Source organism: Vombatus ursinus, unplaced genomic scaffold (genome assembly GCF_900497805.2).
Source record: "Vombatus ursinus unplaced genomic scaffold, bare-nosed wombat genome assembly UNPS02014946.1, whole genome shotgun sequence".
Classification (NCBI taxonomy): Eukaryota; Metazoa; Chordata; class Mammalia; order Diprotodontia; family Vombatidae; genus Vombatus; species Vombatus ursinus.
Window position 1 is genome coordinate 3,167,632 of NW_020954724.1, and position 18,426 is coordinate 3,186,057.

General features: G+C 34.9%; 1 protein-coding gene and 1 pseudogene across 9 annotated transcripts in view; one reads left to right on the plus strand and one right to left on the minus strand.

Moving 5' to 3' along the window:
- The window catches only part of LOC114030241, a 154,597-nt pseudogene that overhangs the window by 86,179 nt on the left and 49,992 nt on the right, over positions 1–18,426 (plus strand).
- The window catches only part of LOC114030223 (ankyrin repeat domain-containing protein 26-like), a 76,420-nt gene that overhangs the window by 39,509 nt on the left and 18,485 nt on the right, over positions 1–18,426 (minus strand). For all 9 annotated transcript variants that reach the window (XR_003567574.1, XM_027844997.1, XM_027845001.1 and 6 more), the window contains 5 exons: positions 15,389–15,465; positions 9,905–11,017; positions 7,060–7,289; positions 3,412–3,582; positions 1,386–1,419 (listed from right to left, as the gene is read on the minus strand). Coding sequence is in view for 8 of the 9 variants with exons in the window: in XM_027844997.1 (XP_027700798.1) it covers positions 1,386–1,419; positions 3,412–3,582; positions 7,060–7,289; positions 9,905–11,017; positions 15,389–15,465 (1,625 nt within the window). In the remaining variant the exon portion in view is untranslated. The remainder of the gene's footprint in view (positions 1–1,385; positions 1,420–3,411; positions 3,583–7,059; positions 7,290–9,904; positions 11,018–15,388; positions 15,466–18,426) is intronic.

An 18,426-nucleotide genomic window follows, 5' to 3' on the forward strand; every position in this document is an offset into this window, starting at 1 on the left:
ATAGATAGATAGATAGATAGATAGATAGATAGATAGATAGATAGATAGATGGATGGATGGATGGATGGATGGATGGATGGATGGATAGAGGGCACAGGATCAGTTGAAGATGAATGGGCGATATCTGGAGAATAAAATTAAGGAGTGAGAGAGGATTATACTGGGAGAAGGATAAAGGGAGAGGTAGAATGGGGTAAATTATCTCACATAAAACAGACAAGAAAAGGCTTTTACAGTGGAGGGGAAGTGGGGGAAGGTGAGAGGAACTGAGTGAATCTTATTCTCATCGGATTTGGCTTAAGGAGGAAATAACATACACACTCAATTGGGTATGGAAAGCTATCTTACCCTACAGGAAAACAGGAGGGAAGAGGATAGATCAGGGGGATGACAGAGGGGAGGACAGATTAGGGGAAGGGATAATCAAAAGCAAACACTTACGAGGAGGGACAGGGTCAAAAGACAGAATAAAATAAACGGGGGGGTGGGATAGGATAAAAGGAAATATAGTTAGTTTTCTACAGCATGACTACTATGGAAGTGTTTTGCATGACTACACATGTATAACCTGTATTGAGTTGCTTGCCTTCTCAATGAGGGTGGGTAAGGAGGGAGGAAGGAAGAAAATCGGGAACCCAAAGTTTTAAAAACAAATGTTAAAAATTGTTTTCACATGCAACTGGGAAATAAGATATACAGTCAAAGGGGTATAGAAATCTACCCTGCCCTACAGGAAAATAGAACGGGAAGGGGATAAGAGATGGGGGTGGAGATAGAAGGGAGGGCAGACTAGGGGATAGGGTATTCAGAATGCATGCTGTCTTGGGGTTGGGGGAGGGATGAGATGGGAGAAAATTTGGAACTCAAAATCTTGTGGAAGTGAATGTTAAAAACTAAAAATAAATTAATTGACAAAAAAAAAAGTTAGAAAAAAATTTTTTTTTAAAATGAAGAAATAGACAAAGAGAGGTTAGGTGACTTGTATAGTATAAACCTGGATCTATACTATAGACAGTATAGGAGCGAGGAGCCCAAGAATGGACTCACACTCAGGTCTTCTTGACTCTATCAATTATGGCACTTAACTACCTAAAAGCTGAATTATTTAGGAACCTTATGAAAATCGTCATAAATAGGCACAGTATCTCTTACAGATGATAAATAGTCTTCATTTTATTTATGGGGGAAATGAGGAAAAATCCAGCAACATAATTCGTTTTCTAGCATTCACAATGTACATATTTCACTAGGAAAGCATTTCTAAAAGCATGCTTTTTCAGATTAAAGACTCCTATACTTTATAATGCAAAAAAGGGGTTCTATCTGTACACTGAAACATTCATTATTTTCTAAATGAATTAGTATTTCTGGCATTTTTACAGTACCTTATTCTTTTCATTCAATGTTTTCTTTGCAGGCCTAAAAGACAAATAATTCTTTTTAGTGTGAATACAAACAGATAAAATACAAATAAAGTTTGTTATCATTGTAACTGTTTGATTTAATATATGCCTACTTGAAAATCACATGCTTTTTCACGTTACAAGCTAATCACATAAGATATAGAATATTTGAAAGTATTTAATCTTGTAGCCCTAATTTATAATATATGCTTATCTTTACCTCTTGAAAAGTTTTTAAAACAAACAAAAAAAATTTAAGTAACATCAGAATTTCTTCCCATAAATAAAAAGCTTGAGGGATCACTTTCAAAATCAATGTCAGCAAAAATTTCTTACTTGTGACATAAAAACAATGATTTATTTTTTCAACCGTTCATATGCCAAAGTCTCTGTTATTAAGATTCCAAAATAACAAAAATTTGGGCAGAATACTACAATAATGGTTGGTATGAACTGAGACATCAACAAATATTAAATCATGTCCATATCCTCTTACTGTATTCTAAATTTTAGAAAATATTATATATGGTAACCAACATAATCATAATTTTTTAATTTAAGTTATTTGTAAGTGTGTTCTATTTACTATATTGCAAGCTCTAAGAGGTCAAAGACTGTCTTATTCACCTTTTAATCTTTCCCAGGGCCTGACATAAGGCTTTTCACATTGTATGCGAGTAATGCTTTTTAAACAAGTTTACCAGCACACTGGATGGACCTCTTGTGGAAGAAATATGAGAAGACATGGACATTATTCTGACAGGATAACGAGCCACAATCTTCCCCTCTAGAAAATGTGCTCGTGTTGATGAGACCATACATGCATCCTCTGCAGTCCTGAAGTATCAAACTTCAATATGATTAAATAGTATAACAAAATTCAGAGACAGAAATTCTATGAAAGAATGATTTGCTCTTTCTAGGTATTTAAAAAATAACAAGATATACTAACATCAGTGACCCAATCAGAGAATATCCTATAAACTACAAGTAGAAAAAGCAGTTAGAAGTAAGTAAATTCCGGGTCTAGGGGAAGAAAATGGGTTCTATCCCTTCCCAGGGGCTCAATCAACTCCTACATTCACATGTAAGTTAAACACAATATACTGTGTACTCAGCAATATTCCCATGTCCCTATATCTATTGCTAAGTAGTTCCATAAATATGATCTATTTCAGCAAAGACTATTGTAATAATAGCAATCATTAGCAGAGTACTCTGCACACAAGAAAAACATAATATATTTATTGAACGTCTAATTATAGTTCACCTTTCTATAGTACTTTACAAAGAACTTTCCTTACCACAATCCTACATTATCATGCAAGTATTATCATCCCCATTTTACAAATGTGTGATATGTCCTAGGTCCCACTGCTGATGTTAGTAACATGGTACAGTGGAAAGTGGACAGAATCTGGAGTCAGAAACCCCAGGTTCAAACCCTGGTTCTGCCTCTTTTTACTTGTGTGATCGTAGACAAACCACTAAGCTTCTCTGAGTCCACTTTCCTCATCTCTAAAATAAGGAGGCTGGACTAGATGATCCCTAAAGTGCCTTCCAGTTCTAAATCTATGCTACAACAGTAATAGAGTGGAAACCTAAACTCTCATCCTCTGACTCCAAGTATGGTATTCCTTCTACTAGTGTTTAGGCATGGTGAAAACCACATTCCTATTGACTAATGTCTATCTTGCTGTGTTCTGTCACCATAATGAGCAAAATGGAGTGCATTATCACTGGGACTATTTTGCTATGCTGAAGAAAACAAGAATTTCAACTGTCAAACAGTGGGAAGTAGTGTGGTATGTATATCAAAGAGAGTCTGGGCCTCTTAGTTTTACCATAAATGCATTTGGAATATAGTTGCCTGCTGTGAAAGTGCTCACGTGCATATGATATATCTCAATACTGTCAGAACAAAGAATAAAAGGGCATCAATCTTCGATAACTACCAAAAGTACACATTGCTAATATTTTTTCATGAGGAAATACAGTAGCATTATACCTTTCTTCATCATGATCAGCTTCACTTAAAGTGCTGTCTTCAGAACCATGGAGTAGGATATCAGTTAAGGAATTCACCTTTTCACAAGATGAAGTAATACCAGGATCCTCTGAAATCCATTTATCATTTTGAGGTTTTTTTACTTCTTTCATATGCATGACAGAATCATTGCTGCAAAAAAAAAATCCATGGAGGGATGCTTAAATTGTACTTTATTGAAAACTGATAAGAAAACAATGGGGAAAATTAAGAAAAGAAAACACTGGGGGAAATTATTTTTCCTTCTTTTAACACATACTACATATTGTTTCGAGATTAACCTTCCTTAAATAAGCCTTTGAGCATATCATTCCCCAGATGATAAACCTCTAATGGCTGCCCTCTTTTGAAGTGTATCAACTCTGAACTGCCTGGTTGTGAAGTTCTTTTATATTCAGGCCTACCTTATTAATCCAACAGAGGTTCTCAACACTACTTCTCAGAATACAAGGTCCATTCTAGTCATATTTGTGTCTTCTCTAGCCTAGGAATATGTTCTGCTCCAAACCTTCAAAGAATGAGTCTTCTTCACCTAAAATGCTCCCCCATTTCCTGGCTATTCTTGGACTAAAAGACAACAACTGTAAAAAAAACTGGGTAGTTGTGACTAGACAATTTGTGTGCAAAATATTTGGGAGTCTGATAGAAGGTAGGCTTAATAAGAGCCAACAATGCCAGGAGAAAGTACAAAAAGTTAACATGACTATAGGTTGAATTCTAAGAGGCATAGAATGCAGAAGAAGGGAGGTGATAGTTTCCTTATACTATGCCCTGGTCCGAATATATTTGAGGAACTGTGCTCATTTATGGGAGACATATTTTAGGAAAGACATTTAGAACTCAGAATATGTTCAGAGGAGAGAAACCAGGATGGAGAAAGATGAACATGTCAAATAAGGAGCAGCTGAAGCCATTGCAGATGTTTATCCTAGAGAAGAGAAGATGAAGAGTTGGGTGGATAGGGAGTGGTGGTATATGTATTAAATATATGAAAGGCTATCATGTTTAACTCACCTCTTAAAGGGTAGGACTAGGGGCAGAGAAGCACATTTAGGATCAGTACATGAAGAAAAAAAACAAACAAACCCAACAACTTCTAAACAATTAGACTTATTTAAAGAGGAATGGACTGCCTTAACAGTTAGCACATTCCTCTGTGTGTGTGTGCGTGTGTGTATGTGTGTATGCATGCGCACACGCAAACGAGTGAGCAATTAACACTCACATGTGGGAAAACTGCTCTTGATCCTAACTTTAATGAACCTCACAAACCTGCCTGTTGCTCTGTTGACACAGCCTTTAGGGACCTTCACTTTCCAACTCTGATAAGGTATCAAAGAAGGACTTTAATGGGAAAAAACAAATAAACATCTGGCACATTTTGTAATAATTTTTTACATCAATTTATTCCAACCCCTAACCTTATTCATAGATTTCACAGAATTTGGTTAGAATGTTTTCTTGCAACTTATCTTGTTTCAATTAACTTTTAGTCAAAACTTTTCCAAAGAATAGACATTTCTCTGGTGCTTTAGAATTATTTCTCTCTTCCACTGCTAAACATAAACCCTAATGAGGTCTTTTTACCCAATGGCAAGACAGATACTAGATACACCAAAATATTCATAGTAACACTTTTTGTAGTAGCAAATAACTGGGAATAGAGTAGTTGCCCACTGACTGGGGAATGGCTCAACAAATAGTGTTCTGGTAACATAACGGAACATTACTGTGTGTGGTTAGAAATGAGGACTATATATAAGCATAACAATATTTATATGAATTAATGCAAAATGAAGTAAGGACAATCAGGACAACAATATCAATCATAACTGCAACAATGTAAATATTAAGGCAAATAAAACAACTAGAATTGAATACTGTGAAATTACAACGACCAAGCTTGCTCTAGATGAGAAGACACCTCCTTTCCCTTTACACAGGGTGGAAAACTATCAGTGTGGAACGCTGCATGTAATATTGATGTGGTGGTTGGTTGTGCTGAACTCTATTTTCCTTTTTTTTATTTTTTGTTTTAAGGGATGTTTCTCTGGAAGGGAGAGGAAACACATATTGGGAAATGAGGCTGATACAGAAAGAAAAGATGACAATTAAAACAAAAGTATACTTTCTATCCACTGCCCATGGCTTTACTGTCTCCTGAAAATGAATTTAATATGGCCAGTTTTTGCTAATCAAGGGAAAAGTAGACAACTTTCTGTCTGTGTGACACTGAGGTCACAATGTAGAGTTATCAATACCAAGGCAAAGAAAGACACCCTTTTCAATGCCTGTCACATATGTTATGTGTGTATGAATATTGTCTTCTTGAACTTATATAATTTTTGCTCTTGAAATTCATTATCCTACAATAAATTAGGGCTTGCTTCTCTACATTCTCTAATTTTTAAATGTCAATCTAGAACACTTCCAGATTCAGACTCTTATGAGATGGAACTTTAGAGTCATCTAGTACAATCACAACTTGAAATGTGAATCCTCTTTAACATATTCCTGTCATGTTGTCATCTATCATCTTACGGTCCCATGATTTTTCTTTTGGTGGGGCAATGGGTAGCAGTTATCTGCTTTTTGCTCTTCCTGAGCCTGTCCAGAACCCATGTGAGCAGTAGAGGGCCTTATGGAGCAAGTGCTACATGAGCGCTTCTCTCGACTTTTTTTGCCAATTCCCCTTTTTTCTTCTCCCATCCTGGAAGGACACTAAACCTTTCTCTCCTCAGCCCCATCTTTAGAGGACAGAACTAGGATCCTCTTCAACTTGGACCCTCCACTCTTCTCTACCCACCCCACCACATGGTGGTGGGTTGTTAGATGGTTCTTCTTATGTTTTGCATATCTTCAAATAAAAGAGTTAGCTTCTTGAAAGTCTAGGTTGTCTGACTTTCTTATTTGTATCCTCAGTATTTGGAACATGATAAGCACTTAAATTCATTCTTTTTTTTTTAATAAGGAAAGCTCCATTTATTTTTTTTTCACTTAATAGTATTTTGTTTTTTCCTAATTACACATATAACATTCATTTTCATAAGACTGAGTTCCAATTTTTTTTCTCCTTCCTTCTCCTCATCTCTTCAAGATGGCAAGCAATCAGATATAAGTTATACATGTACAATCATATTAAACGTATTTCCACATTAGTCATATTGTGAAAGAAAAAACTCATTCATTCTTGAACACTTCTAATGATGGGGAACTTTTTACCCATTAGATAACCCATCTCATTTTTTGATAGCCATAAGCATATTTTAATATCTCATTAAGACTTATTATTTATACATTTTAAAACTATTTTGATTTACTCCTTGCCACCGATATCTTACATTGCATGTTATTCATTTGGACTTCATCAAAGGCTACCTACCCTCCTCCTTCCTTGATAGACGCTTATGTGACAGTCCCAGAATAAAAGAACATACTGAAAGCAAAAGAGAAATATACATTCCATGGGACTTGAATTTCCTTCTTGGAAAAAAATAAGCCTGAAGTTGATGCAATGAATCTGATTCCAGATTGTTAGAGCTCATGGAACTTAACATTAACTTTCATATTTGATAATAATACTCCTATTTAATATTTTGACCAACTTACCCCTTTAAAAGACGGTGTATAGGTACTGAATTTTCCTTGGAAGAAATGTTCATTATTGGAATCTCTGCCCCAGGGATTTTATTTTCGTCATCTTTACCATGCTGATTGCTCTCCACAGAAAACAGCTCATTAACTTTGCCAATTGTTCTAATTTTAGTTAAGTTATCACCATCTTTTTCTTCCAAAGTTTCAATTTCACTGGGTCGATGCTTTTTCTTTTCCTCTTCAACCTAAAAGGAAAGCTTAGTACTTAGTATAATTGTCACTTTATTAAAAAGAAAATGCTGTGCTTACTTAGGGACAAGTACTAGATCTGTTATTTAACTAGTCCAAGGAGTTCTTAGAAGAGAAAACTCCCTCTACCAATGCTGCTCTGAACCTTCTCAGGAATTTATAGTTGTTGAGAGTTGTCTAGAATTTTGAGATGTTAAATGACTTGCCCATATTTGTTAGAGGCAGGGCTTGAACTAGGTTTTCTTGGCCCACTATCCATTATGCCATGCTGCCTCTCATGTTCCCACTTTTATTCTGAAACATACATCTAATATCTATATTATTCTCAATTATTTTTTATTTTGTAAACAAAAATTGTCATAAGTTTTAAAAAAATTTTGTTTGGGGGAAGGTAGGTGGCGCAGTGGATAGAGCACCGGCCCTGAAGTCAGGAGGACCTGAGTTCAAATCTGGCCTCAGACCAAACACTTGACACATACTAGCTGTGTGACCTTGGGCAAGTCACTTAACCCCGACTGCCTCACAAAAAGAAAAAAAATTTTGTTTGAAAGAAGACAAATTACTCAACTTTCAAAATGATAACTCAATTCCTATCTCCTTTTGTTTTCTCATCCTTTTTTCATGTTCTTGTCTCATTTCCCTCCTTTAACAAGCAGACAGAGGCAAACAGATACAATGACACACACATTCAGACTCATTTTCATCCTTGACCCCACAACAAACAGATAGATTAAGCTGAGGATTGAAATAATTACCTTTCCTTTTTTTCCACCATACAATGGGTGGTTCCTATCCCATTTCTCATTTCTCATTCCTGACTGTGGAGTTCAGGGAGTAAAAAAAAACTGAAGGTAGTCACTGAGATATTGGATCAACACTCATAATGTCATAGGAAATTGAGCAGAGTGTGATTTAGGCAGTGTGACTGCTACATTCTGGGAAATCAATGCTGTTCACTGTGCACATTGACAGAAGCATAATCTTTTTTAGATTTAGCAAAAAATCTTAGTCTAATGCTGTCATTTTAGAGATGAGGATCCTGAAGCACAGAAACATTAAGTAACTTGGTTAAAATCACAAACTAGTAAACAGAATACAGTACACTCAGTGGAGGTCCCTACATTTGATTCAGAAGATATATTCAGAATGAAGCTGCATTATTTAGTACTTAAAAAATATAGGCAAGGTAGCATCGAGCTTGTTATTAGAAACTTTAGGCTTAAGTACCAACTTGGCCCATTTTCTGAAGTCATTTAAACATTTTGAGCTTCAATTTTCTTGTCTGTAGCTATGAGTCACACCTACTTTATAGGAATAGTAATGAAGATCAAATGAGATAATGTCTAAAAGGTATTTTTGTAATCTAAGTTATATAAAATGCGAATTACTATTATTTTTTGGACAGGACCTGTGATTTAAGGAAACTCCCTCCAGAAATGCAGATCAACCCCTGCTTCTAGTCCCATGACTGCCTGGTAAGTTAAACTGACTTGCTCATGGTAACATAGCTAGTATGTGGCAGAAGCAGGGCTTGAACCCAGGTCTAACTGAATGAGTTTAGCTCACTATCCACTATCCTCTGATATATCTTGAGTATTACTGTCAGAGCATAATTACAAGGCAGACACGTGAATGTGCAGATGAGACAAGAGAACCTGGTCATGTGATTTAACCTCCCTGATCCTAAATGGGGGAGGAGGGGTTTGACTGGATGACTGCCAATGATCCTCCAAAAAAAATTCAATGATTAAATGAACTGTGCTAGTTTGATACTATCTAAAGCCAGTCAATGTTCAAGTATACCAGAAGTCAGTGTTTTGCTATTATTTTTCTATCTTTTGCTGACATTTTATATTATCTCTATGCGCTGAAATATTTGCTTACATTGCTAGAGATATTTACAGCAAATGAAAATATTTTAAAAACAACTAAATTCAAGAAGAGCATTGAACTTGTAGTCAGTCAGAAGGTCTAGGTTTAAATCCCAACTCTGTCATTTACTAGTTGTGGGATAAATAGAGAAATATTGTATTAATGACTTTTTGAAAATTGATACTAATTAAATTAGCAAAAAATGTGTTTGATTTTGTTTTGATACAAAAAAATTCAAGTAATAATTTTAGTAAAGTCAGTAAAGATGAACACAACAGATCACAATAAAACTATTAGTCCAATCAGGTGGATTTGTTAGAAATTTCCTAATGTTAGTGTCTTTTTTCAGTATTTTAAACCACAACATCTTACACTTGGCTAAGAAAATAAATATGTACACAGAAAGCAAAATTATTTCAAATGTAAATATTAGAGGGACTTACATAAAAGAGAACCTGAGTTTACTACATTTCTTTTAGGCCTATGCCCTAATTATCTTTAGGCTTATTCTTGTTCACATGCAAAATATTTTGGAATCTGAGGCAGTAATTTAGATGACCATAATAAGGACTATAAAAAAGGCTTTCTGGATATTTCCCTTAATTCAACTTTAAATATACCTTTTACAAATAGCAAGCATTTAAACACAGCATTTTCATTATGTGAAAAGTCAATTACATAGCATGATTGATGAAGAGGGAAAATAAATAGAATATAGAGTGGCAAGAGGTGAATCTACCTCTTTTTGTAGTTGTCTTTTCTCTTTCTCCAAAGCCAGGAACTCTACTTGCAACACTCCTAACTCATTTTTAAATCTTTGCACATCTTGCTTTAATTCTTTATCCAGGTGCATTTTTGATATTTTGTCACTATATGGAAGGGAGTGTCTCCAATGTCTTAGCTCATTTGGAGAGATACTGGCATTGTGGTCACTTTTCTGGAATAAGTTTTCTTTTAGTTTTGTTTTCTCATTAAATTCTGTTGCAGTAGTAAGTTTAGGCTTTTTCTCTTGGATGACTGATTTCATATCATCAGAGCGAGTACGCCGGACACCAAAATGGCTTCCTAGACCACTTGATTGTAGCAACCGTCCTGAGTCTGGTTCCAAATTTGTGGTATTTCTGTTCAGACTTCCTGCCAGTTGCATACCAAATGCTCCATCTTCCTTCATTTCATTTATAGCTATTTGTGAGTTGGCTATTTTTACATTTTCTGCATCATAAGCAACATCCTCTTCATTTAAATTGCAAGTACATTCAATTTCTGGCTTATTAACATTCTTATGGTACAGGTTGCTACTTTCTGAGCATACATTAGAAGATGACTGAAGAACATTTTCTTGGAAAGTGAGCTTTAAATTCTTTAAAACAGCATTTTCCAGAGAGTATTTCCTTTGTTCAGGAAATGACTGAACTCCTCCATTGAGTGGGCCTCTATATTTCTCCTTTTCCTCAGTATCACTTGAGTTATTTGTCAGATTAGGGGACGCTTCCTGTAATTGTTCTGTTTCCTCTTCTAAGCCATCTAGTGGTTCTTCTTCCCATAGTTTCTCTGTAGGCTGATCAGCAGTTTTGTCCTTTTCATAAATTTCTCCAAATATCTGCTTTAACTCAGTTGTAACAATTTTAAAATTCTTTTTGACTTCCATTTTCTCTTCTTCAACCCACATTTTTTCATACCTTTCTTCCCAGTTTGATTCTGCATCTAAATGCACATCATCACTGTTACATTCCTTATTGGGTTCTGGTCCTTGAGACATTCTTTTCAGGGAAAATGGAAAACTAAGAGGCTTTACTTGTTTCTTAGGTGCTGTTTGCTCTGGTATGTTGGCTGTTTCTAAAGTAACTTTATCCTTGGGTAATGAAATATGGAAGAAGAAAAATGAAAGAATAAACAAACAATAGTTAAAATTAATCTTTTAAGCTTAGGATCTTACCCATCTCAAATCGCTGTATTTCAAAGGAATGTTAAAAAATTATTTAAACTTTCCCTAAATGACAGAACAAACAAAATTTCAAAGTAGGTTTTATCCAGGGTATTCAGAATTATGGTAAATGTGTTATTATGCACATGTCATACTACATTCCTAACAAAACAAACAGAAACAATTTCCCATTTCATATATTTTTTTTGTCTCACAGTACAATAGTTTTCAAAATCGGTTAAAAAGAGACAATATTTCTAAATGGTTAAAATTATATTAAACATATGTTCTGCATAAAGAAAAAAATCAAACCAAATAAAATATAAACTTGGGATGGGATAGAAAACTTACGTCACTATTCCTTTTAAGTAGTGAGATTCTTTACCGCATTTATGTATTTGCCTACTGCTGACTTTTAAATTTTTTTAAACTGAAGGTCAACTATAGGTGTAAAAATAGCAACTCTAAGTTATGACATAAGTCTATGGGAAAATAGAATGTGATTTAAAATAACTGTATTGTCATGAGGTATATCTGTATCGACTGTCCACTTCTGAGTTTGGTTCCAGTAAAAACCACCTTTCTGTTTATTTTACTAATTGGAAGGTTGGAATTGGCAAGAGAAGGGAAATGACTTTTGTATATAATTCAGAACAAGAAATAAGAAATGATTACAATATACAACTTATATCCATCAACAGAATTTATGGGGATGAGGTAGGAAGTAACTGCTTCAAAACAGCCAAGTAAGACACGATTCCCTGACCCCACTACAGGTAAGAACCATGGATCCAACTCTAAAGGCAAGATTCTCCAAATGTTCAGATATATTGGGATTATAGTCCCATAACAAGTTTACATGGGATAAGCCACAGTACTGATAGTCCACACAGATATTCTTGAATAAATTAAATAAAAATGTTTACATGACAGAATCACATTCTATCATTTGCACATGACCACAATCAACTTTCTTTTTTGTTGTTCAATCATAGCTAACTCTTTGTGACCCCATTTGGGGTTTTCTTGGTAAAGATACTAGAGTGGTTTGTGATTTCTTGCCATTTCCTGCATCTTCCTGACTCTAGGCCTGGTGCTCTATCCACTTTGCCAATTAGCTGTCCACGCCAAAATAAACTACTTTAAATTAACTATAATATCATTTCCCCAAAACTGGACATTTATGGACATAAAGTCATAATTTAAGCAAGATGGCAACATTTTATTTGGCTGATTTTTCACTATATTCCAAATTCATAGATCCACCAAATCTCTAAGTTGAAAGGCAACTAGTTCATTACATCTGGACAGAAATCTCATCTACAATATCCGTAACAAGTTGACAGTCTGCTTCCGAAGACATTCAGGGTACATACCACCTTCTAAAGCAGTTATGCTCTTTATTGCTCTATTAATTAATGATAGAGAGGCCATTATTTTCTTTAATGAACATAGATGAAGTGATAGAATCATTTCATGTAATAGTAAGGGCTCAAAAGGTTATTATAGCCTTAGACCATAACCACTTTCTATTGTATATCATAGCTACTCCTTAAGCTGAAACCTATGCATTCCAAGAAAATATTTAATTAATTGACTTGTTGATGACTGTGGTACTATTTGGGCAATACTCAGGTTAAAGTTCTATAATATATTAATGAGGATAAGTTATACAGTAACAAATTTCTGATTATTAGGAAATAACATTGGAATAATGATTTCAAAAATTGTTTATAGGGCAGTGATATAGTGAAGAAAGCTGTGTAGGTTAGGCAAAGTATATGATTGAGGCCCTGGGTGTGAATTGGAACCTGGTACTAGATTCTATGGGAGGGTAAGACTATGTGACATGATTCATCTTTCACCCCCCTCTTGCCTCTTGCTTGTGTAGGACATAACAACTAACTGAAACATGATAATAAGACTAAGATCAGATTCTCTCTTATATAGAACATCTGAAACATGGACTTTGAAACTCCTCTAATTTCTGTTAAAGAAGACATTGTCAGGAAGCTCTTAGAGTATGGGATACCTGACATCCTCCTCCTCACTGAGTTCAAATTATATGATTAGGATTAGCATCTCAAAGCACTAAAACTAATTTGCATATAGGGCTGAAGAATCTTTGTCTTACATCTCCAAAGGCCTCATGATAGAAAATGCTATCCACATCCAAAGAAAGAACTATGGAGTTTGAATGCAGATCGAAGCAAATACTATTTGCTATTTTTTTTCTTCTGTTGTATTTTGTTTCCTTTTTCGGGTGGTTCCTCCTATTGGTTCTAATTCTTACTTACAACATCACTAATGTGAAAATATGTTTAATAGGAATGTATATGTATAGCCTATATCAAATTGTGTGCCATCTTGGGGAGGGAGGGGGAGAAAAATTTAAAACTCAAAAGCTTATGGAAGTGATTGTTGATAATTCAAAATAAATTAATTAAAAATTTAAAAAAAAGAATCTTTGTCTCAAATCTCTGAGTTGTTACAGTTTACCAAGGAGTTGCCATGGGACTAGAAAAAGATGAATGTTCTTGATTCCTGGTAAATTTTAGCCTGAATTATCAAAGTAATAGTTTGCACATACTTCCAAAAAAAAAAAAAGGTTTTATGGGGGGAATAATTAAGAATTGATATGAGTTCATTAAAAACAAGTTATGCTAGACATCTTATATGTTTCCTTTTTTTTTTTAATTGTCAGTAGACTGTGTCAAAGACACAGTGTGCCTGAATTTCAACAAGTTATTTGAAAAAGTTTCTCACAAAATCTTTGTGGACTAGATGAAAAATGTGGACTGTATTAAAGGAAAATTAGATAGGTTTGGAGCAGCTTCATTGGGAAGACCCAATGAACCCTAATTTAATCTGGAAGGCAGTTGGTAGCTTTATCCTCAGTCTTACTCTGTTCAACATTTTAAACTGATAATCAGGAGAAAGTGATATATGGAATGCTTATGATCAGATTTGTAGATGTCATGAAATTGGGAGAGGCTGCTAATAAAATAAGTCACAGAACTGAGATTCCAAAGGATTTTGATAAATTGGAACCATGGGCTGGTGCTAAGAATGTACAGTTTAAAGGGAATAAACGTAAAACCCTGCACTTACATTAAAAAAAAAATCAACTGAATATGTACACAATGAGAGAAACAGTTTTTCATATGAGTTCCTGAGAGAAAGAAAGTATTTGTTACTGGGTCATAAATTTAATACTGATATGGCTATCAAAAGGACGAATGTGATCTTTGCAGCAAAAGTAGTACAGCATCCTTAGTGAGAGACATGACAACCCTCTACTATGTCCTGGTCAGGACACATCTGTATTATACTTAGACAGGACACTGGAAAACTGCAGTGCCTTCAGAGAAACAAAAAGAGAGTTCAGAATTCAACCATGATGCATATCACAGGAGGGTCTGCTAGGCAATTGGGGGTGTCTAGTCTGTAGGAAAGAAGATTTAAGGGATGTAGGGATAATGGTCATCAAGTATTTAGAGAATTAGAATGCAAAAGGGCTTGACTTGCTCAACTTGACTCTCTAAGTGAGAACCAGGAGCCCTGGGTGCACACTACAGGAAGGTAAATTATAGCTTAACCTAAGGAAAACATCCCCAACAATTAGAGCTGTTCAAATAGATAATTGGCTGTTTCATTTGGGTAATAAGTTTTCAGTCACACAAAGTCTTCAACTATTTTTGAGGGGTAATACAGACAGGACTGGTTATTTGGGTTAAGATAGACTAGATTAACTTTGATCAACAATGCTAAGATTTTATTATTATGGCATTTTTAATGCCATACATTAACTTTGTTTAAAACACTGATAGAATTTGGTGTAGTTATCTAAAATGATATTCCCAGATATTGACATTCCAGGTTATTATTTTGCCATTGGTGACTAATAATTTTAGCCTGGCTATAGGAAAGAAATCAGTACTACAATAATCTTTCACATGCATCCAGATTCACGGTAATTCTGTTATCACAATTATTTTGCTTACTAAGGGCAAAATAATTATATGATCAGGTAGTATAAATTAACTTCCTTATCATGTAAGAAATTTATAAAAATGCCAGCAGTAAACACTATCCAGGGACTCTTCCTTTATTATTATACAACTAGAGATGAAGTTTTGCAGGTAGTCCCTGTACCTCCAAAGATAATTTCAACTCCTGAAATCAGACAAAAATGCATTTAAAAGTAAACTAAATTCTGAAAAACTCCGAATAAAACTAGCATGAAAGGCACTTTTACTGAAGTAAAATATCAGAAATTTGAATATCATTTTTACATACCTGTTCTGGGTCACTTTTATCAAAACTTTCTTGGCTTTCCTCTGATGATCCTTTAAATTCCAATTCTCGTGTTAAATCTATATTAATATTTAAGTAAAATTTTACTTTATTTAGAATTACTTTTCTTATGTGAATGAAATCCCCCCATTAACAGTAATGGCAGTTACGAGAGCTATAATTTTCTAAATCTAATTTAAAATAACGTATAAAATGTAAAATATTTTTACTTTACTAACAATGCTTTTAGCTGAATATTTTGTAATCTCAATTACTGCTACATTTTAAGTTTCTTGTGAGATGCTCATATCATACCAAATCACAGGAAGCTATGAAGATTGATTTATATATTTAATCTAGTTGAAACTGTTACATTTGGAAATGAAAGGTAAACTAAGAGAAAATGGTCTGTGCGTGATGGATTTATTAGTTAGGCTAGCAGTAACCAATAAATTGGATCAATGGGATTTCTCAATGACCAAAAACCATGGGATAGGGATTAATAGCCTTCATGGAGTTTGAAGAAGGACAAGACAACAAAGAACAGAGTTGGGTAGGTAGGAAAAACAATGAGATAGATATAGATTATAGAGTAGACAGCATCACGCGGATGAGGGCAACATGACTGACTGGAAATTGGGAGTGAGCAGTTATCAACAACCTCTTACTTCTTTCTTGTGACTAAGAAATGTTCATTGCTTCAGTCCTCCTGCAAGGTTAGAGACAGTGGACCAGACTTCTTTGGATAACAAACCAGACATCCCTGAAGGATAGCTTAGTGTTATAAAGATACTAGACCAGACTCCCTGGTGTCCACATGCTTTCTTCAAGGATAACAGATTTCCTTGACAGTAGAATAGACAAGTGACTAAAAAGAGACCTGGATTTCTAAATTTGACTCATCACAGGACAGATGAATTTCTGAACTAAGTTCAGAGACAAAGAATCATGACTGAGGCAGTGAGAGGACAAAATCAATTTACAAAAGGCAGAATCTGATTATTTCAAAACAGAGAGAACAAAACCTAAATCTTAATATGTGAAACCACTGGCCAGGACTGTCTCAAAAGAAGTAGGAAAAAAAGTCTTCTCCCTTGATGCCATAGTGCACAGGGAAATAAAAGTAAATGAGACCTGTGTCATTAAGTAACTCTACAAGCACTCTGATTAAGCCAAGAAAACACGAAGACAAGACACGCAGATAATACTGTAGCAGTTAGTTACCTCAGAGTTAGATAAGAGTATGATTACATGGAGAGAAATTCACAGAGGCGAAAAGATTAACAGAACTTCTAAGGATTAGGAAGAGGTAACTGTATATGCCAAAGGTCAAACAAATCTATTGAAACAAAAGCAACATAAACAGTTAAACCTGAGTATGATATAATTATCTTAATTTATGGAGCTTCTAATAATAGTATTAAAAAGACATTCCCTGGTATGGTAATTGCATTCCATTCAAACCAATGCCATGGAAACAATTATTGGGAAGCATCAACTAACCAGGTAATTTAAGACTAGTGGAAAGCTAAATTGATTATATTTAGCTCTGAGGAAGGTAACTATAAATAATCCAAAATGACAGGAAAAAAAAGAAAGATCATTCATATATGGATTTTATATGTGAATATAAACCTATATAAGCCTAATGGTTTTACGATTTGAAACACTAAAAAAAAAGAAGCAGGAAATCACAGTTAATTAGAGAGGAGAACACTAATTTAGCATACAGGCCTAAACTACCCCCTTTAAGTGTTTGTGGAATATGTTATACTGATCAGAGCAAAAAATCAAAATACCTGTTAAAAAGATACCTACTAGATTCTAGGCTGTATGACAGGAGTAGAAACAGGCAGCCAATTTTGTCATCACATGACTTTATCATTTATTTTGATTACCTACACTAATAAAGATTGGAATGTGACAAATTGAGCATGAAAATGACAGTTTATAGAGTTTAAGTACTCCCTTTTCAAATACGACAAGACTACTTTTATACTTGTTTCAAAAAGTGCAAATAAAGGACAATGATGTGGGAAAGGGATAAACACCAGAATATACAACAAACATTTAATTTTCTGGGTCTTTAAAGTTTCTCCCATCTTTCACTTAATCAAGGTATCTCCTCAAGTTATTGTCCAATATCACCCCTCCTTTTCAATTGTCTAATTACTAGAGTTATTTATATTCATTCCTCAAACCCTTTTATCTGTCTTTGGGCCTTACACTCTACTGAAACTACTTATTCCAAGATTATCAATGGTATCTTAACTGATAACCTGTTTATCAGTCTTCATCTTTCTTGACCTTAAAAAGCCTCAGATACTGTTGAAGTCCCTTGTCTCACAGATAATCTCTTTTGATAATCTTTGTTGGTGATCTCATCCACTCTCATGATTTCATTGGCAAGTGGGCAAAACAGGTCATACCAGACTATTTTCACCTACTGACAGGGTTACTGGACTGACTGACCAGGTGATTGTTGTCATAGTTAACCTAAATTCAGCAAATCATTTGACAAATTTCCTCATGTCATCTTTGTGGACAAAATGACAAACACAAGTAAAAACACAAGACAGAAGAAGTATGGATAGATAAATGTTTGTGAGAATTTGTTGGATTTTGTTAGACTATATGCTCAATATGAGTCAATATAGCAGCCAAAGAGCTAGAGCAATTTTAGATTTCATCAAAAGAGATATAATGTCCAGAGGGAAGGAGATGTTAGTCTGGCTGACCTCTGCCTTGGTCAGACCACACCTAAATACTCTGCTTAGTTTTGGACACCACATTTTAGGACTGGCTCCTGGACCCCTCACCCTGTATGTCCTCTTGGACCTTCAGATTCAACATGGAACAAGCCTGAACTCATCATTTCCTTTCCCCCGCTCCTCTACTTCTGAAGTCATCAATCCTTGAATATTTCTTATCTTTGTTAAGGACAGACCACCTTCTCAGTAATCTGTTTCTATGTCTTTGACACTTCTCTCGTCCGTGTGTGTGTGTGTGTGTGTGTGTGTGTGTGTGTGTGTGTGTGTGTG